Source organism: Athene cunicularia, assembly GCF_003259725.1.
Source record: "Athene cunicularia isolate RWA chromosome 11 unlocalized genomic scaffold, athCun1 chr11_part1, whole genome shotgun sequence".
NCBI classification, from domain to species: Eukaryota; Metazoa; Chordata; class Aves; order Strigiformes; family Strigidae; genus Athene; species Athene cunicularia.
This window is the reverse complement of record NW_020799113.1, coordinates 14,456,843-14,484,530: the sequence shown is the minus strand read 5'-3', so window position 1 is coordinate 14,484,530 and position 27,688 is coordinate 14,456,843. Positions and strand designations below refer to the sequence as shown.

At 37.9% G+C, this 27,688-nt stretch overlaps 1 protein-coding gene across 7 annotated transcripts in view; it reads left to right on the top strand.

The window, feature by feature from the left end:
* The window catches only part of TOX3 (TOX high mobility group box family member 3), an 84,516-nt gene extending 57,032 nt beyond the window's left edge, over window positions 1-27,484 (top strand). For 3 of the 7 annotated variants that reach the window (XM_026856751.1, XM_026856750.1, XM_026856752.1), the window contains 5 exons: window positions 2,358-2,612; window positions 19,364-19,633; window positions 20,971-21,198; window positions 22,552-22,632; window positions 25,183-27,483. In XM_026856751.1, coding sequence (XP_026712552.1) covers window positions 2,358-2,612; window positions 19,364-19,633; window positions 20,971-21,198; window positions 22,552-22,632; window positions 25,183-25,920 — 1,572 coding nt within the window. In that variant the 3' untranslated portion in view covers window positions 25,921-27,483. Of the gene's footprint in view, window positions 1-2,357; window positions 2,613-19,363; window positions 19,634-20,970; window positions 21,199-22,551; window positions 22,633-25,182 lie in introns of all 7 variants that reach the window. The other 4 variants (XM_026856749.1, XM_026856747.1, XM_026856748.1 and 1 more) reach the window with 2 other exon arrangements.
* The last annotated feature ends 204 nt before the right edge of the window (window positions 27,485-27,688 follow it).

Below are 27,688 nucleotides of genomic sequence, written 5' to 3'. Positions count from 1 at the left end.
TTTTTTTTTTTAAAAAAAAAAAAAAAAAAAAGATATATACATATTTGGACAAGTTATATTGTGAGAATTAAATTCACATTTAGAAAATGTTAAGGTATTCATACATTTACTCTCCCTTTTGTAGAAAAGTAGCATTCATCTTAATACTTATAGCTTACTAAGTAAAATATTGTCCTATTATCTAGCTGTGTTATATATTTATACAGCTGTCCTAGAGTTATTCTGTTAGATGGGGAAAAAAAGATTCAGTTCTTATAATTACTACTATCTCATAAATATGTCAAGTAAAGAGAGGTTCAAGCATACTATAATAATAACAATTTCACTGAACTCTTTTGCTTGAACAAGGAATAAAAATATGATTGTTAGTATTTACATTAAAGCATGAACCTAACTTTGCAATTACTGCATTACAATGTATTTAATTATAGTGTTTTTACATTAACATGAATGTAGCTTCCTTGCTATGATTTTGGGCCTGAGCACTGCTGAGCTAGAAGCCCGTTTTATTCCTGTAAATAATGCCTTAAGAGTGTAATCCTAGAGCACATTCAGCCTTAGAAGCCACACATTTGCTTTATGTTTTCTGTCTCTATGTCATGATTACTATGACCCATTTTAAAGCACCTTAAATATTTATTGAAATAATATTTCAAGTGTTAATTACAGTGGTAATGAAAACAGCCAAATGCCACATATCAAGAATGAGTGTTTATCCGTATTGTTAATGTGATATGTTAGATTTCATTAAGCAGTAATGGGGTAGCAAATGAGTCACAAATTACAGTTGCATCTGTTACTAGACCACATTAGTGCCAAAATAACTGCAAATGCAGCCATAGGGTTATGTTCATTAGCCAACCACTTCTCCTGGCCAATCCATCCTTTGTGTTTGTGAACTACGGGGTCCACAGGAAAAAAATTCACACCTTTTGTAATATAGAGCAGTGGGGAAGTCAAACGTTGCCCTAATCCAGGCCCAGCTTTCACATCCAGAATTAAGTTGCAGTCTTGCAGTTTGAGCAAGATGAGTAGAGTCTCAGCAGACTCTGACGGTGCTGCAGACTGCAGCAATCTGGGACCTCATCATTTCTGGTGTGAGACCAATAATGACAGCTGACAGGTTCTATATGCAAGCAATGGTTTTTCTTGTCTTTCAGTTTCTGTCTTCTTTCAAGCGGTTATTAATTTATATCATCATTAACAGTTTGAAGGATGACAATTTGCAGCAGTTAATGAGATCTTTCACTGAACTTATCATTTTTAAATTAACTGGCATTAAGTCACTCCTTCAAACAATGTAAATAATACATAAAACAATTCCCCCCCTCGAATCCTGAACTAATGCAGACAAACAAATCCTGAAGCAGCCTTGCATGTCCAGAACAAGACGAGTGCCTATTTTAGGATTGCCAACTGCCCAATTTGATTGAGACAGTCCTGATTTGGGTACATTTAAAATGGCCTAATTTCAAGCACTGAATTTCTATTATTAAGTAGCAGTGGACCTGAAATAATATATGAAAGTTCATTTAACTTGCAAGAAATTTGAATAAGCATAGCTCATTTGTTTCCCAAATAAAAGTCAGCAATGTTGAAGCCAGATACAGACTCTACTTGAATAAAGATTATCTTTGACAGACACATGCACACGTACAAACACGCACAAACCCTGAAGATAACTGGCAGTAAATGTTTTGCCCAAGGCATCGTAACAGGTGTCTAGTTCGTAACAAACCTACTGTTCAAACAAAGCTGGCTTGCTTCAGAAAGAACTGGAAGCTGCTGTAATCACCCTCACTCTTTTAGACGTGTCTCTCCTCCAAATTACAACCCTCATTTAAAAGGGTGAATTGTACTTTTGAGATGGAAAAGAAGTAAAGACCAGAATTATAATATTTCATGTTTATTAGTGGATAAAAAGGACACAAAAGATGTGAAATGGTCAGTGCTGAATTAATGTTGTGTGTGTGCTACAAAATTGTCAGTATTTTATGAAGCATGAGAGTAATGTAAGCTGTTTGTGCTATTTTACTAACATATCAATAAAGCAGCAATTTGTTATACAGCCAAATCCAATGTAGCTGATATTCAGACTAACAACAAAGACAGATGTTGCTAATTAAGTACGCATTAAAAAACTGTTAATACTGATACTCCATTAAAGCCATATGATAATGAGATTTAAATCTTTAATCAGAATGATCCACGAACCCCTTCAGTATATGAAACTTAAACATTTTGTTGCATATAGAGTTTTCATCTGAGAACAAAACAAGATTTGGACTGCAGGTCCAGAGGTGGTTGCCGAGAGCAGTGTGCCCTAATGTGGTTTTCCTTGTCCTGTCCTTTTCTAGCAGACGTTCCATACGCCAAGCCTTGGGGACGAGGAATTTGAAATCCCACCCATTACCCCCCCACCTGAGTCAGACCCTGCACTGGGGATGGCAGATATACTGCTGCCCTTTCAGGGCCTTGGCGAACAGCTGCCTGCACAAGGAAGTGAATTTACACCTCAGTTTCCCCCCCAGAGCTTGGATCTTCCCTCTATTACAATATCCCGAAATCTCATGGAACAGGATGGCCTCATCCACAGCAATGGATTGCATATGGTAGGTCCAGTTCTTTGTGTGTTTCCATTGCACAACGTTGTCTGTCAAAGCATGGTAATGTAGATTTTTTTCATCTATGGGTTTTAATTGACTTCTCAGAAGATCTGTATGACATCTTGGTATTGTAACCTGACCAAGCATTTGCCAGTGTTCTGTATCATGCACAGGAATATTCTGTGTGAAGGATTACATGTGTTGTTAGTGTCACACACCAAGGCAGTGATGTGCTATTACTCGGTTCTCTAAGGCGGTTGGCAAATGGTTAAGGGTTTAATATTGGTGAATTCAGGAAGATAAATATGGTTGTTAATGTACAGTGCAATGCTATAATGTGTGTAAACAGATCTCTTGTGAAGAAGTAGTCAGGCTTTATAAACATAGAATTTTAATTTTGGGATTGGACCTGGAAGCCCATATCCATTGGCATCATGTGCATCCCAAGTGCTGCTAAAGTTCAAAATTGTGTTATACAGTTGGCACTGGCGTAGTGTTGGCCAGGGTGAAACTAAAGAATTTAGAAGTAATTGCTTCTCTGTATTTCAAATATAGAACCCACATCTGACAGCCATCAGGATATTTTGAAAACACAGTATTGAGAGTAGCTCAGAAAGGGAGCCAGACATGGTATGCCAGCAGTAAAAACCCGTATATTTCCCTGTATTTTGTATATTCCATGGTCTAAATGTTGTTTGGGGTTTTTTTTAACTCATAACAGAAATTATAGGGATATATTACTTTCATCATACTCAGAAATGCAGGGCCATAAAAAGACTTTGTTCTGTCCAGTGCTCTTGTTGACCACAGAGACTGGGGCAAGTTGGGCCTTGTTTTGGCTGGGATAGAGCTAATTTTTCTTCTTAGTACCTAGAATAGTGCTGTGTCTTCGATTCAGTATGGGATTTGGTATGAGAAGAATGTTGATAATACACTGACGTTTTCAGTTGTTGCTAAGAGATCAAGAACTTTCCAACTCCCATATCCTCCCACGTGCAGGTGCACTAGAAGCTGTGAGGGAGCAGAGCCAGAGCACCGGCCCCAAACTGGGCAGTGAAATATTCTCTACCCTGTGAAGGAGGGGTGGATTCTCTCTCCTTTCCAGGACTGCAATTGTGGGATCTTCATATTTTGGGATCTCTAGCTAGGAAGGGGCTGGGTAACAGTCAGCGGATGGTGAGCAGTCACATTGTGCATTACCTGTTTATTATTGTTATTGTTCTATTTCAATTATTAAACTGTTTTTTAATTCAACCTATGAGTCTGTCTCCCTCCCCTACCTGGGCAGGGGGAGGGTGACCAAGTGGCTGCATGGTGTTCGGCTGCTGCCCAGGTTCAAACCACAACAGCCCGTTCTCCTGTTCCTGGGCTCTTTCCAGGCCCTTCGGAATGGGGAGGGACGATCCGAGTCTGGGGAAGGGCTGAGTGATGGGACTGTTACGCTAATTCCAGTGATCGTTCTTCATGATTGGAGCAATCAAAACCAGGGCTGTATGGAATCTATACACACCGTATGGCTGCAATCTTAGTGGGAGGGTATATGGGGCAGTTTCCACTTTCTTGTATTTTCCTTTCAGCTTTGAGGGATCTCCGTGCTTGGGTTTCTCTAAGCTTTGTGCAGTTAACATGCATACTCACAGTGATGAGATGCAGCTGTCAGTCAGTTTATCATACTTAGCTTTCTTAACTCAGTGGTGACAATTAGAATTAGTTACTTTATTGCATATTGAAAACAGAGTGAATGTTTAGCTTGAACAGATATTTTACACCAACTGTGTTTTGTGTGATTAGCTGTTTTATATAGGACCTTTTGCTAAACTTGGTGTAGTGAAAATACAGATTTACTACTGGACTGTAATAAAGGTCATTGTGGTGTTGTGTTATAGTTTCATGTAAATCTTTTTTTCTTTTTTATTGTTTTGGCAAGCAAAAATTAATTAAAGATTTACAAATCAACACACAGCAAATGCTTCTTCGGAATTCTGCAGGCTGCTGGCTTCATTGCAAATTTTAATATTTCCTTGGAGGTCATGAAGAGTAGCTAGCACTAATACAGAATTAAGCGCTAACTGCTCCCTGCTTGGGAGGTACTGAATTCAGTAATTCCACAGATAGAAAGCAGAGACTGCATAAAACAGGCCTTGAAGGATGTGTTACTTGTTTTCAGATCTCATTTTGCGTGGGGTTTTGTATGCACTGGACATGTTGGGTGACTACTAAAGCAAGATCAGATGAATAAAATGTGAGAGTCAGGAATGTTATGCTTGAAAACTAAAGTAATAGAGTGTGTGTACACTGAATACAATGAAACTTGCTCAGAAATATGTAATAAATATCATGTGCTGGATCACTTGTGTGTATGATTTGTGTATGAGTTTCCCCTCAAAGTTATCAAGTTGTTTGTAACCTGACCCAGTTTTGCCTTTTAATTTTGCATCATTTAATTGAATGGGATTCTTCCATATGTAAATGCTGTTACCTTAACAGTTCCAACCAGAATATGCCTCCTGCTTAGATATCTTTTCTCTCACCTTTTCTTGCACTGGATGAGAGGCTTTACATCTTTACGTTTTCTCCTAGACTGCAATGTGGAAATAAATGGCATGGTCTACATTGACTTCAGTGGTAAGAGTTCGTTCCTGTATAGGTCAAAAAGATCTAGAGAAGCCCATGTCTTATTAGCCCAGTAGTCCAGTAGTTATTTTCTAGGGTGATTGCCAGTTCAAAGCTGTGGGCTGGGAACTTACACGTAATTTTGCCACAGAGACTTGATGAGGAATTGTGTGATTTGGTATGGAGGAGCCACGTGAGGAAATTTGTGTGTCAGACACATCCCCACAATCGGTTAATTTGCTTTATGCTGTGAGATGGAATGGCCCTTGCCATTGTGTTTTAGTCAGTAGTCTTTTTCTCTTCTGCTCATAAACACTGGGTAGCTTCAGGAAGTTTAAAAACGTTAACAGAGGGTCCTTGCATAGGTTTCCCCTGAACTCGGATAGCTCTCTTTAGTACTCAAAATTTCCAGCAGTTAATCTGTATTTCAAAAATAGAATATGAAAACATTATATCATATTTTATGTGGAAAATGTGCACTTTATTAAACCGGTAAATATTTATTAATAATATTAGAATTCATCTTTAAATTAGACATTTCATGAATTACCTTGCCTTGGAGCTATAAAAACTTTATTGCAGCAATAAAAAAATGTAAAGGAGGCATTTTGACTATGAAATTTCATTTCATGGTCAATTGAATTTACTATATCTGAAAGAACTAAAGATGGGGTTGTAAAATAATTATGATGTTCGTATACACTTACAGAACAATGTTCTTACACAGAGATACTAGGATAGTCTTATTTAAAGGCTGTATTAATAGTGTATTGCTAATCGCTAAAGCTTCTTTAGCTGAATACAAACTTAAATTATTTTAATATGAACTACATCGAGTTTATTGGTTATCTTGTGAAGCATTAGAGAGCTTTACTGTAAGCAATATTTAATATAGATAAATGTAGTTGTACCCTATTGAAAAGTCAGGTAGAAGAATTTCACCTTGAAGAAATGTCATGAGATTTTAAATCACAAATGTTGAAAAAATAAAATGGGCTTGGACAGAATTATGATTAATACTGTGTGTCTTTGGCTTTTTTCTATGTACTACCTGACATGTTCACCTATAAACTTGAATGCAGAATTGCCAGAGGCATGGTTAAAAATAGGTTATGTCAAGGTTTTCCTATGTCTCCCTTAGGGTATGGAGTTGGCTAGCTACCTTGTAATACTTCTGCACGTATCTTACATATTTCCCACAGGAAGACCAAAAAAAAAAAAAATCATTCTCTTTTGAACATATTCTTTGTGTATTATTATATTGAAAAAATAATTCACAATGCAAGGAAGATATTTATTCTCAGCATAAAGGTGGCCTAACAATTATTAAAAGATCATATTGATGAGTTAACAGTTGTTCATAGTATTAAGATATATATACTATGGAAAGAATGACATTTGTCACAATACTGATTAACTTCATTATTATTGACAACAAACGCAACACATTTATCTCAACAGCATTTTTTTCTACATTTAAAACAGACTACAGCAGTAAAAAGATAAAATGGAGGAAGTTTGATTAATTCTAATATTTTAATAATACCCAAATAAAATCCTGATGTTCAAAAATGAGTCACTGAAAAATGGAATATTGATGTACATTTGACTTCAAAGAACACATGGATTTACATGATGCAAATATTATCCCTATAAATACTTGAATATAAATAAGTGGAAATCAACAGCAATATCCTAATTAAAAATCATCCCCCAATATTTTATATTAATGTTTCATTTTCTGTTGAGCTGCGCATAGAAAAATTATTTTAATCTGCAAAGTGTGGCAATTCTATGAAACTACAACTTGTGCTCCTGAGGGTTCCTTTTTTTAACACCTCTCTATAATCTGCCCAGCCTGCTGAGTAGCATTGACATCAGTAGTACATCAATTTCAGAAAGTGGATTATTTTTACTAGACAGCTATTGTGACATATTGGGTCAGTCATAAATGAAAGATATTCATGCAAGCATGCAATACTTGTAATGAAGTCTCACTCTGACCTTCTGTATGATTGATTCTGTAATTTAGTTTTCTCAGGCAGTGCCTGAAATGAAATGAAATCATGTTGAACAAGTTTTGAATACCCACAGTGCACCAGGAGAAGAAAAATCTGCAGCCCCAGAGGCTTGAGAGAGAGCAGCTGAACGATTTATCTCCATGCTATTATAGCCTTTGCCAGCATTCAACATTTCTTTTTTTTTTTTTTTTTTTTTTTTCTTATTTGGCTTAAGTACTTAATTCTGCAGGTAGCTGTAAATGGGAAAATAAAATGCTGTTCAGATTTAAAATGACAGGACAGGAGTATGTGCAGGGGACTGATAAAATATCTTGAATAGAACTGACCTTTCATGTAGCTGAAAGTTACTGGGGGATTCATCCTCATAATTACCATATAGATTATTTTTATTTCTTTCCTGCAATGAAACATTTCAGAGAGCAGTAGTGCTGATTGAATGAAAATTGAACTTGTTAACATTCTTTTCAGCTTAGCCTGTTGTACATAACAGAAGGTTAGCTTTGATGAATTTCAAAATTCTCTTTCTGATATCTAAGAAACAGACAGTAAAATAATTGTCTCTTTCAGTCTGATTTTTCCTTTTATTCAAAAAAGTACAGATGTTACAAAAACAGATTGATAATTTTACATATATGGTCCCCTATATTACTTACGCTGCTAGAGAAAATGTTTCGTATTTGATGAAGATTTGAGCCTGTTTATATTTTATAATTGTTGCAGTGCTGCCAGTGCATTCAGGATTCTGCACAGATAAGGCTAATTCATAGTGGAATACGCTCATCTTTAATTACATTACTAGTTAAGAGTGGCACTGTGCTGAAATCAAAGATATGATGGTGACTATTGCTTTTATTTCAAGGAGACCTTTTAAATAAACAGCTCAATGATGTGGCTTTAAAGAGCTGAGTTGCAAATTTGAGCATATTAAAGGCTGGATACAACAGAAATATTATTAATGTTTCAGAACAGTGGTGCCTTTTACTTAAAGGTCTAAATCTTTTTTAGTAATTTAAATACCCAAATTAGTAATTAACTTTCAATGACTAGATTAACAGAAGATTGCAAGAATAAAAACTTTAAAAGTTGCTTTAAAATTGGCAAGACATTTCACTGCTTACCTGACTGCGTGCCTCTAATTTATATGTTTAATTTCCCTTTACAAAGAAATGTATTTGTAAATCTCTCTTTTAATACCCAGTCTGTAATCTCCTATCTAGAGAGAATGGAGTAGGTTTTCAATTAATACAATGTTATAACAACAGTGTTTAATGTGTTACAGATGAAACAGTTATTTCATGGGTCATTAATGTGTGTAACGCCTGGAACGGTTTATTAAAACAAGCCCTTGTTATTATTACGAACATGTTTATTGTCATCTTTAATACAAAACATATAACTAATTCCAGAAGGATATAATTATTCATTTATAGGAGTAGCAACTATTCTTACTAGGAAAAGAGATTATCTTCAGAATTTTCCTATTTCTGTTTTTTCTTTGATTACTACAGTGGATTACTAAACTCCAGTTTTAAACAACAGTGTTAGTCTGATTTGTACTGGACTTTCCCAGCAGAAATGGTAGCTGTTAGCAGCACTGTTTTTAATAATTTGTGGTACCAAGGAAAGCTAATCTCAAAATTAAGTAATACCAAATTAAATGATGCTCTGGTGCCTCGGATCAGTGACATTTGGCCATGTAGAGAACCTTTCAAATGGTGGTGGATGCTTTGTGAAAGTAGACCTTTAGGACACAGTTGGGATTTTGCAGCTCTGGTGCCCGCTGTCAGCTCAGCGCTGTGACAGGCGGGTTTCTGCCCACGGATCTGAGCTCTGTGCTTTGCTGATGAACTTCCAAGTCTTTACAGAGTCATTTTTTCTGATTGGTGTATAGTTAATATTTTATTTTATGTCTGATGACATAATTGTGCATTTTTAAGTTACCTTTCAGAGCACATGTGTGCGCAGCTCATGGGGCCTCGGGGGAAGGTGGACAATGGGCTGAAAACCCTGGAGACAACAGACAGCAGTGGCTTCTGCACAGAAACTACATGCTACGACTTTAACACGATAGGAAGACGGTGTTAGCCTGATGATGTACTAAATAATAGGATTTTAATAGTGTGTAGATTTTCATGTCCTCAGTGACATTGTAATACTCAGTGTGGATAATACAGTCATTTTTCTGAGAGACATGCTCTTCCCTCCTTTCTCATCGATACAGACACAATGGGCCATCTGTTAATGCGCCGTTATGGTTGGAGAAGGAAACAGATTCTGGTGCTGTTTTCAAAAATAGGCAACTCCTAGTAACTTCAAGAAAGAACCTGTCTATAGGAAATAAAGTGGCAGCAGTTGCCAAAGACACCAATCTGATGAGCAGGTACTGCTGGTTCCAAAAAAAAAAAAAATTGAAAAATTATGCAAGTAGGTTATTACCTATCAAGATACATGAGGGACTTCCTCATGAAAGAGAAACACAGTAACACTGGCAGAACAATCCGGGGAAAAAAAGAGTGTGACTATATTAATAATGCCTAAATCACGATCCATCAGCTCCAGAAAATATTGTGAAGTCCCATATGAATATGTGGAAAATGATACACCCCACTGGGAAAGCTGTCAGGAATTGGAGCGGAAGCTGAATCTCTGATATTCCTAAGAACTGCTCTCAGAAGGAACGCAAATGTGTGTGACCGTGGACACCAGCTGGGCACCAAGCCTGTAACAGGGCTTTAAACTGTTCTGCCTCCTGAGCTTAAACTCTAACATCAGGTGCTGCTTTCTTTAAACTGCTGAATGAGGCAGATGCTGCAGCTGATCTGGATATGTTGTACCTGGCCAAAGGCTTTGCTGGGCCCAGCCACCCCCTTGTTCTTGGGTCATTTGAAAACTTCCTTTGAAATTCCTGCTATTCTCTGCTGTTACCTCCTGTGTTTCCCCTTCCACAGCTTATCCAGTACTCAGCTTCCACTTCCAAGTTCTCAAACTATAAAGAAATGACGCAAATCTCTATAAGTTTTAAATTATTCTGTGTTGCCAGGTAGCTGGAAAAAAAAGTATCTGGCACTGGTAATACAAAAGATAATGAGACATACTTTTCCGGTTTGCTTTAAAAACCAACAAAGAAAACCCAAACAAACCCCCCTACCCCAACCCCAGGAAAAAACATACCACCCTCCCAGAGCATGGCTACCAACACTTGTAGCAATTTTTAAACGAATGCCATGTAACCCCCAAGTATGTCCCCCCAGTTCCTTGCACAATTTTTGTTACCTTTGATAATATTTGTTAGTTGTCATGCTTCTTTGCAGTCTCTCCCCACGTTGCTTACTGTGTAACAAGGACCTTTGAAATCTGCCTTTGATTTGAGAGCTGAAGCGCCTGAAGTTGCAGAGGTTGTAACAAAACTGCTAACAGCATTTATCTGACATTCTGGGACTTAATTTTAACTATCCAGGATTTGTTTGCAATGTGCTTTCACTGTTTGCATACAGCAGACCTAAACTTGTACTGCTAATTTGGAGAGAAGCTCCTCATGCCAACAGACTCATCAGATCAGAGCCCAGATCTGTGATCTGAGTCACACATGTATTGTGATCATGCTGTTGGGTACCTTGTCCAAAAGGAGTGTGATTCAATATGCTTTAAAGTATGGTAGATGTTTGGGGAGAAGAGAGTGGAGAATCTGTTTTTAAATGCCTCTACAAAATGGTGTAAAAATTAAATTATAAAGAAGTTGTGAATTAGGTGATGTTAAAGCATCTGTAGCAGCCACTGTGGATAGGTGGAAGGCTATAGCAAGCCAGTGGGGCCATCCATCTGCAAGAGCAGAAGCCTTTCCAGAGCAGAAGGACTCAATATCAACTGAGGCAACCAAGAGGCATTACCCCTTCAGCCCGCTTTGGGCACTGCATGAGGGATCTGCAGGGTCACAGGAAGGTAAATGGGTAAGAACAAATTTCCCAAGGAGCAAATGCTCCATGCTAGAGTGGTGGGGCATCTTGGGTAAGAATTATAAGCATTTCAGAGAAAAGTTGTTGTCTCTTAGTTTGGTAGTTGTGTGATTTTGGCCTAGCTGTGAGCTTCTAGTATTTCTTCACCATGTAATGCAGTATTTTGTTACGCTGAGCATGCTGTGAATGAGCTGGTACCAGCAGAGATCACAGAGCAGTATTGCCAAGGTGCCTAGCCCTGGGATCCAGAGCAGTGCTGGTCTGGCAAGTGCCCAGCCTGGTTGGACCAGTTCCTTGGCACCTTCTTGCTTGGAGTCACATCTCTGAGGTGGTGCTGCACTGCCTGGTGTGGGTGGGCTCCTAATGCCCAGATGGGGTTCCATAGAAGAAATGGTTTTAACTTGCTATTTGGTGGTCTTACAGCACTCTTACCCTCCCTGTAACAGGTCAGGCTGTCTGCTCTGATGAAAGCTCTGTGCTGCACAGGAGAGTATGAAGAACACCAGCCATGTGAGGGCTTACTGCAAATGTGGTTGCAGATCAGATCCCAGAGAAAAGCAAGGGACGGTAAATAAGAAAGATTCCAATAAAACATACTGAACTAACTTGGAGGTTGCAGCTGTATAAGAAAATTCTATCATACTGCAAGAGATGAATTTCTAAAGACATCTGAGGTTGCCAGAACAAAAGGAGATAGCTGCTCAGTTTTGAGGAATAAATAATTTTGGGTTTGTGTTTATTTTTTTTCTTTTCATGTCCGTTCTCCAGCTTACGTACTTTGTGTGAATGAGAAATTCTGATGTAGTGGGACTGGGGGAACACACAGACCAAGAAATTGCACTTACTTCATGTTCTTCAGGCAGCAGGATTTGCATAAGCCTTCTGTCACCTACCAATCTTTTAGATCCAGCTGCAGACATAATTTTTTTCTGAACCAACATGTAAGAGATGACTTGTAACTTTCTGAAACAAAGCCTGAGAGAAGCATAAACAACGGCAGGAGATGAGACTTGGTAAAGATAAGGAATGGGGGGTGTGGAGGCCCTCTGAGCCAAGGAATGTCTCAAATATAAGTGATGAAACTGTCGTCACACAGTGGGTAATGTGAAGTCCGGAGCTGATAAGGCTGCCTGGATGCAGCTGGAGGAGGGAGTCTGTGAAGACAGGACAGTTCTGCTCTGGTGTATCTTGTAAAGTTTCAAGGGCCATCTGTCCAGTGAACAACCTTTGCTTCATTGTCAGTGAAATGCATATTGAAGTTGACATCCCTGCATACGCTAATGAAGATGAACAGAATCAAGCTAGTTACATCATCCCATGAAGTGCCTTACTCCTCCCCATACACGTGATACGTAGATGTGTAGGTCAGTCTAAGGGAAGGACTAAGGAAAGGTCTGTATAAATTGAGGAGGGGCAAGGAGAGCAAAAGTGAAGTGAAGTATGAAAGATGCATCCTTGGACCTCGTTGGCAGGACCAACACAGGAACCTGGACCAGTGGTCTCTATTTCTAATCCCAGCTCTAGCTCTCTTCCCTTTTCCCCTTTCCTTGTTATCATTAAGTAATACAAGTCGTATTGTACCACTTGCCATAATTTGTTATATACTTAGTCAGTTATCATGTATCCGATTAATACCTTGTGGGAATTTGATAACTGTTGATGTCTGAACTTTGAGACTTGTCTCACTGTTGTCCACTCCATTGGTGATTTATGAATCTAAGTCACTTGTCTCCCTCGCCTGAGCAGGATGTGACATTAAAATTGGTTGACATTGTGGGCAGGATTCCCTTGGTGTTGGAAAGCCCTAACAGATACCAGTTCTCCATCTGACAAACACAGACATGGAGAACTGGGAAGTGACCTCTTGGCTATGAACTGGAAGACATTCGAGCAGTGGCAAGCCATAACTGCCTGGGAAGCGTCAGTGCTTGACTGCTTCCCTATTCTTGAGAAATTGAGGGAGTATAAGGCATGTCCTACTCTGCCAAGTATGGTCTGGGCCCACGATAATTGGCATAATCCAGAAGCAGTGACAAGCCATATCATTATCCTTGCAAAGGAGCAAAGATTGTGGCCAGGCAAAGGAAAAGCTGAAGTGTGTGCTGTATTAGGGGCAGCACTGACTACAGCCCAAAAGGATAGACACTTGACCAGGCAAGCAGAAGGGGAAACAATCAGATCCTTGCAAGATTAGGTATAAACTCTCCAAGATCAATTGGCCAAGGAACACGATGCTACTAAAACGGTCAAATCTTTGCCAGAGCAAATTGAAATTTTGCAAAGCCAATTAGTTGCTGAGCATAACACCACTCAGCGATGCCACACAGCTCTGTCTGATATCCTGAACCAACAAAAAAAATATCTTACAGTCTGAAATAGAGGAGAATGAACAAGAAACCCGCAACACGACAGATCTTAATTTTCTTCTGGATAGTGAACCAAGATTTTCAAGTCTGTCAAAACTGGCTGATAGACCCTTGTATCCAACAAAGGAGTAAGAAATGAGCTGAGACCTTATTTACCCCCAAAATGAGGGGAAACACTGAAACCATTCATTAAAATGGAGACCACTAATGACCAGTGTGAAGGAGCTCCACAGATCACCATTTAAGTGATACTGTATTGATCGAGTTTTTGAAAATTCAGGAGAAATATACCAGACAAGCTTAGAAAACTGAGACTGAATACGTATGGAGGGTATTCTTGACTGCTGGCAATCAAATCTTGTTATCAGAAGACGAGGCACAGGGGTACTGGGTATTTTTGACCACTGACGACCTGAGAGTGCTGTGGTTGTTAACTCAACGAGCTGCCTATTGGGCAGGAGGAAGGGACCCTTTGGAAAGAGGAGATCCGGTGTTTTGAGACCCCAACCATAAATATTTTCATTGAAGTCTGCAGAAGGCTGCTTGTCTTTCTCTTCTGAGTGGGACGAGACGCAAGTGCTGTTTGTTGTAGCTTTTATTTGGGAATTAAAATTAGGTAAGGTTTTCTTTTCTGTAGAGACACGAAGCAAAACACAGGAGTTTTCTCATTGCCAGAGAAAAGAAGCTGCTGCTTGTAGTGGATATTCTGATAACTTCAGTTTGACAGATCTATTACTGATGGCATTATCTGAGGAAGGGAGAGGAAGGACACTTCTTCAATGGTGGCAGTACCAAGTGCAACTGTTTTGTATTCTATTAAGTAAGGATTTAATCTCTGACAGAGAAAAGCATTCTGTTAGTTTGATTTGTTTTGATTGGCAGTGAGTTCCAATCTTGCAAAAATTTAGATTAATGGATTCTTTTATCTCTACTTGTGGAGAAAAAGAGTATTGAGAATTTCTTCTAGAGATATGCTGACTTGCCCAAAAGTAAAGGAAGTAATTTACAGACAGAGACAACTGAGTATTTCACTTTTTACATTGCAGTGCATTTGCTTCAACTTAAGTATATCCTTTAAAATATTACATCAGCTTATGTTACATTGACAGTGACAAATTCCTGAGGCAATAGAATATATAATGTTTTAAGTCAGCTTCTGAAACCAGGGCACAGTGAGCATAACCATAAATGTTGGGTTTGCATAGTTATTTTTGTTGGCAGATTTCTCACTTTCCTTAAAAAACTAGCTCATGCAGTATAGGGTCAGATCCCAGCCCTGCATCTTCCTGTAGGCACTTCCATGGGCTCAGTCCTGACATGGCTAGAAAGAGTCTTACTGAAGGTGTTGCCTATTTAAATGATTGAAGGCTGTAGACATTGATTTTAATGAAGACTTCACTTTTACTCAAAATGTTCTAAAAAGTAGTTTCCTAGTTATATGTTTAAATATCATGTTGAATGTTCCTAGAGATTAAAACAATATTAGGGCAGCAATCCAGGATAAAACTACTGTATGTAAATGATTCTCAGAATGCAGAGTAAGTGAAAATTAGGGCATCTCTTGATGTAATGGCTGGATGCATTTATCTGTCAAAATAAATGGTAGCTGTATTAACTACTAGATGCTTAATGAGTCGATAACAGAAGAACGAACTATCTTTTATTACCTTAATTTTTCCCTTAGTACTCAATGGTATGTTTCGCTTTTGCTGGCTCAGGTACAGTAGTTGTTGAAAAACACCTTTGATAATACTGGATAAATTAAAGCGTGAGACACACTCCCTTTTTTTAAGTCTCATTACTCTGTTGTTTGCTTTCCAGTGGCTGTTGAGGAATTGATATTTTATCAATTTTTGAGAACTTACACTTTTACAAATCAAAAGTAAAATTAGGTATGTATTTGGCATATGCTGTGAGACGTCCTTTGGCAATATGACTTCTTTGGTGTGACTGTTGAAATAGATTAGAATAGTTGAGAGTAGGATAGTTTGATGGACAGATATCCTTACAGTTCCTTTGATGAGAACTGCTATGCATCAAATGCTCAATGCCTTTATAACATCTGCTATTGGAGCTGTGCAAGCAAGTGGTGATGGAAAGCCAGTGTGCCTAGATACAGTCACCATAAAGTTATTTTGAGAAGGGGAAACGTTTTGGACCATATTTTGCTTTAATCCATGTGTATAATTGAACAGACCAGAGAGGTGGCTGGCATTCCCCTCAGAAAATGCCTCTGTACCTTAGGTGGTTTTGTAGCACTTGTGTAGGATAACAGCAGAGAGATCTGAGACAAAGTCATTTCAGTCTAGAGAGGAATCACACAAGTTATTTCTCTTTGGTTTTCCATTTCACACATTGTGTCCTTGTTTGACTGTAAACCAGTGGTTGAGTTTTTGCCTGACTTGTGTTAAAAGCACCTAGCTTCAGTCCAAGATGTTAAAGCAGATCAGGCTCAATCAAAACTTGCTTCTGTCCACTTGAGAAGTTAATTAATTTGTCAGAACTAATTTGTTGTTTTTGCATAATGTTACAAAAATCCGGAATGCTTATAATACTTGTGTATCACTTTTACTTCTGGTTAAGTTTATGTAAAAGAGCTTTGTGATATTCTCTAAAATTTTCACAGTATTCTCAGTGGATTGTTTTGAATACATAAGCTTTTCTGTTTTCATGTACTAATGTAATTAGGATGTCATGTGCATGTTTCAGTGCGCTTGTATTTCTATGCATGCTCCTGATATAAGATTATTTTTGTTAAACATTTCTTTGATAAAGTTTTTGTGCATAATGAAATGCTACTGATCCTTTTGGTTCAGTATTTGTCTTTGTATTATAAAGGGAAAAAATAAGAGTTAAAATAATTGATGGAAATTTTATTTTCTTTATTATAGTTTTCTCATTGTAAGATTTTGTTTGCTCAGGAGCTATATGCAAATGCTGTGAACTTTAAGGTTTCCTACCTTCTTTCTACTTGTCAAACCACTGTACAAACATAAAAACATCTGTAGGGACTGTTGGTTGTTGATGGCCGCAATGCTGTACCACAAAGTAAAAAATGAAATTTCTATTCCTGCTTTTGTGATTTTTTTAAAAAATATTGATTAGACTTAACTTTCGAACTTAAATTCAAAGTGCAGAAGATATGTTGTCATTATCATATGCACATATGATGAAATGATAAGAGATTGGAAATTATACAAAATATTTTCTTTTACATAATATGTCTTATCTGTTTGGTACTAGATAGCCAGTTACAAAATATTGTTTCCACTTCTACCTTTGACTGAATTTTTTAAGATTTTTTTTTTAAAGCTTAAAAAGTTAGGGAAATATACAGAAAAGAAAAACTGGGGTTAAATAAGTGGATGTAAAAAAAGACACAAGAATTAAATAGTGTTAGAAAAAGGAAGAGTTAAGAATTCATGGGCTTCTGTATAAAATTAGATTCTGGGTCAGTGCAAGTCAAGAGAATTCAGTCTCAATAATATCACAGATGCAACCAAAATGACAAGACTTGGAGTAAATGGTTTGTAGCCCATGTCATCCCTTTTTTGTTGTCTTGGTGGAAAGACCAGAAAGGCCTGGACTGCATAACCATAAAGAAAGACCAAGAGCTAGCCTTTTAGGTGTAGAACACCTCCAAGAAAGTACTGCCTCCAAAATAATGAAGAAAGTTAATTTCTATGAGAGAATGTCATTCTAATGATCTCCACCTTTGCTTTACCAGCATAGTTTTTCTTCATGCAATAATGTCTGTAAACTAAAATGAATGGAGTAATACGCAGAAAGTGATATCCTTTTACAAAAGACTTTGAATAACTTCCAGATGCCAGTGCTAATACAAGTCACAGTCAAAATGACCCTGTAGTTAACAGCAGTAAATTTTCACAGAGAGGTGCCCTGAAGCAAATGGGTATTTCAGCCAGTAAGCGATGTTTTGATCTTTCTGTATCAAGTGCTCCACTTTTGGCACGTGCATTGATCTTTAAGGATCTACACTCCTTCACTAAAAATATTAAAAGACTTTAAGAACGGCAGCGTGGTGCAGTATGGATGAAGAGCCAAGATGGCAATGGCTTGGAAAGTATGGGGAAAATGGGGGTGAGACCTAGTGTATAGGATCTGGATCATGAGCTTGTGGGGTTAACTTCAGCTGTACTGCATCCAGGTGCAATACTGTATGTACTTTTATGCTAAGAAGGATTTCTTTTTTCTGTATAGGCTTCAGCAGAAAGACACATGAATGCCAAATTCAGAATTAATATGATTTATTGCTGCAGGGAAGCAGTGTGCTGCAGCACTTGTACATAAGATGGATGAGGCAGGATGTACATCCTTTCTAACACATGTATTGCTTCTTTGTATGGCTGCTCTTGTCCCATCTAAAAAAAAGGCTTTCAGGAGCACATAACCACAGCCTCTATTGAGGGAAGAGTTGTAAAAAGTAAGAGGAAAGTCACTTGGGCTAAACATACCTCCGTGTTGACACAGATATTTGAAAATTGGTGTGGTCTTATCCATGCTTTAATCAGAGAGCGCTGGGAAGGTCAGAATCCATTGTGGAAGTCCAGTGGACTGTACACTGGATTCCCAGCATTGCTGTTTTGTCCTATGTCATTGCATTAAGGAACATTGTGCCTGCTACTAATTGTGATGTAGGTTATTAATAATGAAAGAATTGTCAAAATCTTTTTTGTTTCTCATGTTTCTGTCTGTTCCAATGATGGCTATAGCTTAATCAGGTTACTGAATCAGTTTGGGAGCTATTTATATTCTTCACTTATTAACTGTTTTAAAAATCTTTTCTGTTTCAATGTTCCCTCATTGTGTCTTGATACCTGTGGTTAAAAATAAGAAAACTGAGTTGTTCATAGGCAGATCCCACTTGACTTTACCTTCAGGATCTTGCTTCTTTTTATTTACAAATGTGGTAAGTGTTGTGCAGATGTAGAAGACGACATATTTTGTGCCCTCAAGAAAGAGTAGAAACAAAACCATGCAAGCACTTGAGTTTCTGAGACATGAAGTACAAGAAAAAGTCAGTGATTGGTACATAGCTTGCTCCTTCTACATGTATTTGATTGTTGGATTAAAGATAAAAGTGTGTAGTTTTATGTGGTACTTGGAAACAAGGATTTTTAGGAGTGATTAGAATTACTTGAACAGTTCTCCAGCATGCCGCAGTGTCTTCACTCAAGAACTGTAAGGGCTGTATTCTTTGTTTAAAACAACTTTAAAATCCCACTCAGTCAGGATTGTTTTATACCTACTACTGTTACTAGTAACAGCTAGGAGTAATTGAATGTCAGTAAAGGAAGATGCTTTTCTCTCTCCCTATATATATATATATATATCTATATATATATATATATATATATCTATATATATCTATATATCCCCACTCCCCCTCCACCCGCCCCGGTTTTGTTTACTTTCTGCATTTGACAGCAGTTTGTGTCTTCTCAGTTGCAGTGTTTTCCCTGTATTGTCAGTCAGCCTGTTTCCCCTGTTGTTTATGTGAGTATTTCAAACTGTATCCAGAGAAGAAATGTTTAAAAAGGGGGAAAGGCCGTTTTTATTCCACAATAAAAACCCATCCACAAGCGGGGGAGAAGTGAAATCTAGGGCAAGTGTGGTAACTGTTGCTGCATATAATTTATCAAAAAATGCATTTAATTCATTAAAAAGAAATTAAATACACTGAAGGTTGACAGTGTCAGTTCTGTAAGCCTGTGAAAATATCTTTATGTGATAATGCTATATGGTAACTGCTAATGACTAAATAATGTTTCGTTCTCTTTTAGGATCAGAGTCACACACAGGTTTCCCAGTATCGCCAGGATCACTCTCTGATTATGAGATCTATTGTCCATATGACTGATGCTGCTCATTCGGGAATTATGCCTCCTTCTCAGCTAACCACCATTAACCAGTCTCAGCTAAGTGCGCAGCTGGGGCTAAATTTAGGAGGCACTAATTTGCCACACACTTCTCCCTCCCCTCCTGCAAGTAAATCAGCCACTCCTTCCCCATCCAGCTCCATAAATGAAGAAGATGCAGATGAATCAAATAGAGTAAGTTATTCCATGCACTGCGATGAGTAAGCTTTACATGTCGTATGCGATATTTTCATGAATGTGGCAGTATCGTCTCAGCTGCAGTGTGGTCATATAAAATGCAAATGTTACAGTAAGTGGAATATTATTCATTTGCTGTTTAGCTTCTTTACTTAAGTTTCCATAATACCTCCATAATAATAAATGTAAGAATATACATATATATATATATTTGGTCTAATACATTCATAATTAATTTCAGATTTTATAGATCTGGTGAATCTCTTTGCTCATCACCTTTGGACAGTTTTGTCATTTTGGTATTCTCTGGACTCATATAAAACATAGACAGAAATAAAATTTCATAGACAGAAAAAAAAAAACCATTTAGACAGAAATAAAATAAGCTTTCTTCTAACTGTAAGTTTAGTTAATTTACATTTTGCTTTAAATAAATCTGTTCTAAAGGGAAAATTTTATCAATAAAATAAAGCACAAATGTTATTATAGCAGTATATTTAAAGGGCCTAAATTAAACTGTTCCATGAAAGGTTTTCTCATTAAGTTTATGGAAATTCTGCATATGGAAAGATCATTGTACAGGATCCTCAAAATACCAAAGTAAAATGACTATCACAGAGGTATATTTAGAGCCCCTCTATCCCCTTGTTGCAATAATCTGTGCATAGTTCAGCACAAGAGGGTGCAGGGCGCGAGGTGCACACAGGACCAGAGTTACCCACGGGCCTGGGTGTGCTGCTCTGGGGGTTCCCTGGGGTCCCAGAGCCGCCTGGCCCTGCGCAAGGGCCGGTGGAGGTGGGTCGTGGGCACGGTGGGTGTTCGTTGCAGGTAGATACAAACTGCGTAGCTGCTGCTGCTTTTTGCCTGAAGGGTGGGCTTTCTAACCCCTGACCCATGTCTAAGTCTTAAGTCTGGGAATCAGGAAATGCCTCCAAGCTCTTGCCTTTTGAGTCTCTACTGCTGAAATTACATCTTAATGGAAAAACATAGATTGACTATTCAAAATATACTCTAGATTAAATCTTAACTTTTTAAAATACAAATTAGCTTTGGGGTGTACTTTATCAGGTCAGGCTTGTGGGCTTCGACACTCTAAGCTATGCTTACAATACGTAGTAACTATTCATGTATTTAGTTCCAGTAGATCTAATGAGATTAAGCTGAGACTAAGTGTTATTTGATGGGAGAAAGGCGTGCCCAACAGGAACTCTACAAAATGTTGCCTGCATAGTAGCTTTATCATATATTAGTAAGCCAAACTGTTGATAATTTTTCAGAATTAATCTGATTTATTTCATGCATATATTGACTGTTCTGTTATTACTGTTTCTTAGGCTACTGGAGAAAAAAGAGCTGCCCCAGATTCTGGCAAGAAGCCCAAGACTCCAAAAAAGAAGAAAAAGAAAGATCCCAATGAGCCACAAAAGCCAGTGTCAGCATATGCCCTTTTCTTCAGGGATACACAGGCTGCCATTAAAGGCCAGAACCCGAATGCCACATTTGGAGAGGTTTCAAAAATAGTGGCATCTATGTGGGACAGTTTAGGAGAAGAACAAAAACAGGTAAACAATTGGTGCAGAGTTGTCTCACAAGAAGTAAAATAGTAAGCCTTGTAAAAAAAGTCCTACCTCTGCTCCGAGTGGATCATGCTACTTGCTGATGTAGACCTCTTACTCTGTAGAGCTACAGTGATTTTGAATTTGATGAAAACCTGGCATCTAGAAAGCATTTTGTTATAAGAGCCAGTAGGTAGTATTAAATGTCTGTATTTGTCTTTAAATTTTAAAGGGCAGTTTGTAAAAAAGCTCAGATGATGTTGTCCCAGAGTCCTGTTGGGGCCATCTTTTGATGATTCCTATTTCAAAGCTCTTGTTTCCTATTAATCAGAAGTTAGAAAAGAAAAGGGGAAGGTACAGCACATTTTCTTTGATCTGCCTTATGAATTTCTTACAAAGCATGTTGATTTCCAACCTTTGAAGCCAATCCTCGGCGCCTCATTACAATGTCGTATGTGAAATGTTATCTCCAACTCAAACTTGGTACAGGAAGATGAGGTTTGTTCTTCCTTGAGGGTTATTCTTCTTTCTATACACATGTAACTCCTACACATGGATTGAAGGGGGAAAAAAAAATCCTTTGAGGCTTTTTGCCTGTTGGTACTCCATGCAGCTCCCAATAACAGTTAATGGAAGCTGAGATGGAAGTGTAGATTCCCATATAGGACACCTTCTGGCAAGATATGAATGATACTTGTTTGAGAAGTACATTTGGAAACTTTCAGTCTGATCCAAAAGATGATGATGAACATAATTTAAAGGTGAACATAAAATTTACTGATGATTAAAATCACAGATTAATTCATTTTTGCCTAACTGTTCTTGTTTAACTCAATGGGATTCTCTCAAACTGACTTTGGGGAAAGTAAATTGTCCAAGCTCTACGAATGACCTTTTCTAAACATATAAACTTTTTTTTTTTTATTCGTAGTTTGAATATTTGTTTTAAAAAAATATTGCATGGGCATTTTTTTCTATTTTATACTACTGCATATACTTTTTAGCATCTGAAATACTGTCTTCCAGTATCCTGGTTACTTAGACTCATTAAAATATCATTTCCTGGGGATGTAAAGTGTGGATAGGTAGTATTGTCAAACAGTTGGCTGCTCTAGCAGCTTTTTTTATTCACAATAAATCAACATAAATTGTGATGCAAATCCAGCAAGTAGACCTTAAAGTCTGTAACCTCCTGCAAGAATACTTAGATCTTTCAGGGAAGAAAAAGCACATCTAACCATAGACTGTTTTCAGGGTTTTGGTCTGTGTTTTTTTGTTTCTTTGAAAGTGATTTTGAAAGCATTCTGGCAAAAATGTCTTAATAATTGAAGTTGGTGAAATTGTGGTCTCTTTTAATAGGTATATAAAAGAAAAACCGAAGCTGCCAAAAAAGAATACCTAAAGGCACTTGCTGCCTATAGAGCAAGCCTTGTTTCTAAGGTAAGCCTAATAATGCCTTCAATGTAATGGAAGTTAGCTTTTGGCAATGGTATTTAAATACTGGGGGTGGGGTGTTATGCAGAATAAAAGTAGAATCCTAGGACTTCTGTAATACAGCTCTACAAGATGTTATGCTGCTGCTTGAACCCTGCTTAGTCTCTGAAAAAAAAAAAAAAAAAAATCATCTCTCTAATGGCACAGTAATGGTTACCAAACAATAACTTTGTGAAGGCACATCTTCCTTCATCTATGGAGGCAAAATAATGCACTTCACTACAAAAGTAAAATTCAGTCATGAAAAATACACTGACCTTTTGGCATTAACATTTGCAAGCTATTCACAGAGTTTTGTTTTTCCTAAAGTGCTACTTTTCAAAAGACAGTCTTACTTTTTGTGGAGCTGGAGAGCTGTTACTGTATGACTAAGGTTAAGTATTTCTTGCAGGTGAGGGGAAAAAGTGTGATGGCTCTGAATTTGGAAAGTGCTTACAAATGGACTAGCTGGCAGTAAGCCACGTGGAGTATTTTAGCGCATCTTGAGTTAAAATAAAACTTGTGAAGAAAACAAAGCTCTGCTGTCTTATTTGAGAATTACCTTTCTAACTGGCAGCACTGCACTGGTTGTAGATCTGTTGCATCTGAATACCATAAATGAAAATATGCTTATGGACATCTAAAATATGGGTAAAAATAACCAAAGAGGTTGATTATAATAATATCTCTAATAATATTTCATAAAGATCAATTACAAAAATAACGGAAGAAAGCAGAAGAATGTGATGATGTCTAACTCCTGAGAATATTTGAATGTACAATTGCAGAGAATTAGTAAGTTGCAGAGAAAGTTGCTGTGTATTTTAATTAATGATTAAAAATACAACAGCAGAAATTATAGATATGCGTTCTTCAAAGCTAGAAGATTTATTCTCCTTGTGTTGAGAAGCTGAGTTTTTCCATTGTCTCTAGGACTCAGATGATATTCTCAAAGCCTTTGGTATCCCAGTGCTAAGTTCAATAGCAGCTGCAATTCTAAACACCTTTGAGGGAATTTATCTTGTCAGTCCTAATTTCCCTTTTCAAAAACATCAGAAATCATATTTTCTCCCCAAATTCATGGGACGTTGTCTGCCGAGTAACTTGTGGGAAAACTGCGAGTGGAATTTACACTCTTAAGTCCAGTATTCATCTCATCTCTAATTTAAGACATCCTCACTGGAGCTTTTTCATCCAATGTGGTGGCTGAGAGTAGGGATGGAATAGACACTTCTGCAGCACAATTTGACACATTTTAAGGTAAAGTCTAAAACATGTCAGTTACAGGATCACAGAATCGTCTAAGTTGGGAAGGACCCTGAAGATCACCTAGTCCAGCCATTAACCTCACACCGACTGTTCCCAGCTACACCAGATCTCTAAGCACTATGTCAACGTGACTCTTCAACCCCTCCAGGGATGGGGACTCCACCACCTCCCTGGGCAGCCCATTCCAACGCCCAACAACCCCTTCTGGAAAGAAATGCTTCCTAATATCCAGTCTAAACCTTCCCTGGCACAGCTTGAGGCCATTCCCTCTTGTCCTACCACTTGTTGGTTAAAGGAGCTCATCCCCCCTCTCTGCACCCTCCTTTCAGGGAGCTGTAGAGGGCGATGAGGTCTCCCCTCAGCTGCCTCTTCTCCAGACTAAACACTCCCAGTTCCCTTAACCACTGCTAGAAGAGACTTCTTCTCTCTGTTGTGTTTATACAGGGATTTTACATGTCATGTACAATGCAGATGTGTAAAACTGTGAAAGACCAATCCTACCTTTGGTGCTTAAATATATCTAATTTAAGCATACTCAATATTTTAAATATACCTAATAAAACTATGCCTTCAGGGCACCAGAACACCTCATTTATTGCAATAGGCCTCTCTGGATTGTAGTTTTCCTGCAGATGTGTCTCTCAGAAACCTCCAGGACACTGGAAGTAGGCAGGATTCCCTAAGCAGGGCACCCCGCTGATGCAGCTGTACCCCTTCCAGTGTATTCACTTAGGTGCCTTGACTATGTTCCCTTAGGCTTGTGTCTGTTGTAGATACATAGGTCTTGATCCCTTAGATGTGAAGAACTACAATAATAAAATTTTCAAAGCGGTTTGAAAAGTTTCGTTGTTTGTTCACTACTGTTATGCTATGATAACTTGTGGGGGGGGATGTGCTTCTGCTCAGATTTGTCAAGAACTGGTTGGGTTTTTTTAAAGTGTATGAATCTAGAAAGTGTTGGACCCTTTCTAGCTCTCAGCCATAAAACGTATGTGACATTTGTGACTTTCTGGTGTTGAATAAGGGCATGGGTTCATTTTTTGTCCAAGTAAGAACTGGAGGTACAGTATACAGAGATAGATGAAGAGGTGATGTGGATCAGTGATCTTTCTGACTGTTGATTGATCTTTTCTGATAGAAAACAAAACACAAAAAAGTCTCCCTTAGTAGCTGTGACTTTTATTTCCATGTAAACAGTAACAATGTTTTTTTCTGTTAAAATATGATGAATTTCTTTTCCAAACACAGGCTGCTGCAGAATCTGCTGAGGCCCAGACAATTCGCTCTGTTCAGCAAACACTGGCATCCACAAATTTGTCTTCCTCCCTTATTCTGAATACTTCTCTTTCTCAACATGCAACAGTATCGGCATCTCCTCAAACTCTTCAACAGTCCCTCCCCAGAGCAATTGCTCCAAAACCTTTAACTATGAGACTGCCAATGAATCAGATTGTAGCTTCTGTAACCGTTGCACCAAACATGCCAACAAACATTGCAGCTCCATTGATAAGCTCCATGGGAACAAATATGGTGGCAACGCCATCTTCATCTCAAGTAAGTCCCTCAATGCAAAGCCAGCAGCACCAGATACAGCATCTCCAGCAGCAACAGATGCAGCAGATGCAACAGCAGCAACTACATCAGCATCAAATGCATCAGCAAATACAACAACAAATGCAACAACAGCATTTTCAGCACCACATGCAACAACATTTGCAGCAGCAGCAGCATCTTCAGCAGCAAATTAATCAACAGCAAATGCAACAGCAGCTGCAGCACATACAGCTTCAGCAAATGCAGCAGCAGCAAATGCAGCATATGCAACACCAGTCACAGCCTTCTCCTCAGCAGCATTCTCCGGTAGCCTCTCAGATCACTTCTCCCATCCCTGCCATTGGGAGCCCTCAGCCAGCACCTCAGCAGCACCAGTCACAAATACAATCTCAGACACAGACTCAAGTATTATCACAGGTCAGTATTTTCTGAAGATAAATGATCGTGCAACATGGCTTTGTGTTGATGGAGGGGGTAGGGGTAAACCATATTTGGCTGAAAACTGTAAATTGTTGATGGTAGTTATGCAGGGATGCATAACAGATCGAATGATCCTCTAAAGTGTCTATTAGATAGGCAATAAAGAACTACAATGTAGCTGTGTATCATCTTTTAGCTGACTATAAATCATTTTGTTTAAAAAAAAAAAAAAAGCTGTGCTCTTTTTCATGTGATGCCTTTTTAATTTATTTAAGCTTTACCTACAATATGTGAATCAAATGGCCTAATAAATACCTGGACCTTATGACTGCAAAATGGCCTTCCAGAGTTATGGGATATAACCCTTCTTTCTCTAAAAGTGAATAATGCACTTCAAGGCAGTATGAACTCATGAAGCCCTTAAAGCACAGTTGTAACTACCTGTAAAATGATGATTGGATTTCATACAATCATACTTGTATGACATGAGTTAGTTGATGGCATTTTTTGTCATGAAAAAATAGAGTAAATCACAGATTTTTGCCAAAGCTCTTAATTTTTTTTTTCTCTCCTAAATATCTTCAGAAAAACAAATGCAAGTAACTGAACTTAAATGTTTGACCCAAGCTTTCACTTCATTTCTCCAAATAAACCTACCATAGTTTGTAAGAAAATATATATTGACATTTACCCTCTTACGTTAATTCCAGTTGCAGAACAAATGTGAATATTCTGTGTCGAAGTGATGAGTTTCAGATTTAATACACTGTATTTTTAAAAGGGAAATGCACTTAAATAAAACTGTTATTACAGAAAGCTAAGATGAAAAATGCAAGAGTTTTTAATACGCTGCAAAACCAGTAGAATATTTAAACGAAACTCCACAACCGAATAATCAATGTAAATATTTTCTTTAAAAGTTGTAAGTTTTCATATCATGTGTTGTAAAGTTTTCATAAATGAGGCTTTAATGTAAACACTGGTAACATGAATTATTAATTGCTACATTGCTTATTGTGTTTTTATGCTGTTTTATACTTTTTTATGAGTTATGATAGCAGCAATTAAGTTGTTTGTATTTTGCTTATCTAAAATAAATGCTTTTATCTTGCTATAGAATAAACACATTTCAGTAAAACTGATGAGCCATAAGTCTTTGATACAAAACGCAGAAGTGATTCTTTATTCAAATACTTTCTTGGAAAGTTTATTTAACTTTTTGGCTTTTTATCAAGCATACTGGGTAAGCAGGTACCTATCAGAACTGAGACCAGCTCTTGTATCCATCATGACGTACTGCTGAAGGGTCACGTACAACTTCTCTGAGGTTTCAGGAACTTCAGAGAGAGAAAGCAGGTGGTAGAATTACAAAGCATTCGTGGTACCCGGTGTCAAGAACAGGATAGCGAACCTGTCCCTTGGCAGTAGTGCTCAGAGATGCAAATAAGCACAAATTGTGGTTTTCTTTGTGTCTTTGAATTTCAGATTTAAACGCAGCTACTGCTGTGGGCTTCCTGTCTGTAAGCCCCCAACTCTGACTCAGGCCGATCCCGACTCGTCTGACTTTTATTTTATCATAAAAGTAGGACATGGTAGATGGAGGTGGGGAAAGAGAACAGGTGAGATGGAGAGGGCAGGTTATTTCATATGAAGGGTTTAGAAACATTCACATCCAATGTGTTGTCAGGTTATTAGTGCTGTTTATGTATTTTTATGCTGGACAGAGAGGAGAAATCCTTTATTTTCTTCTTTCCCTTCTTTGCCTGCAATATCTGTGCTG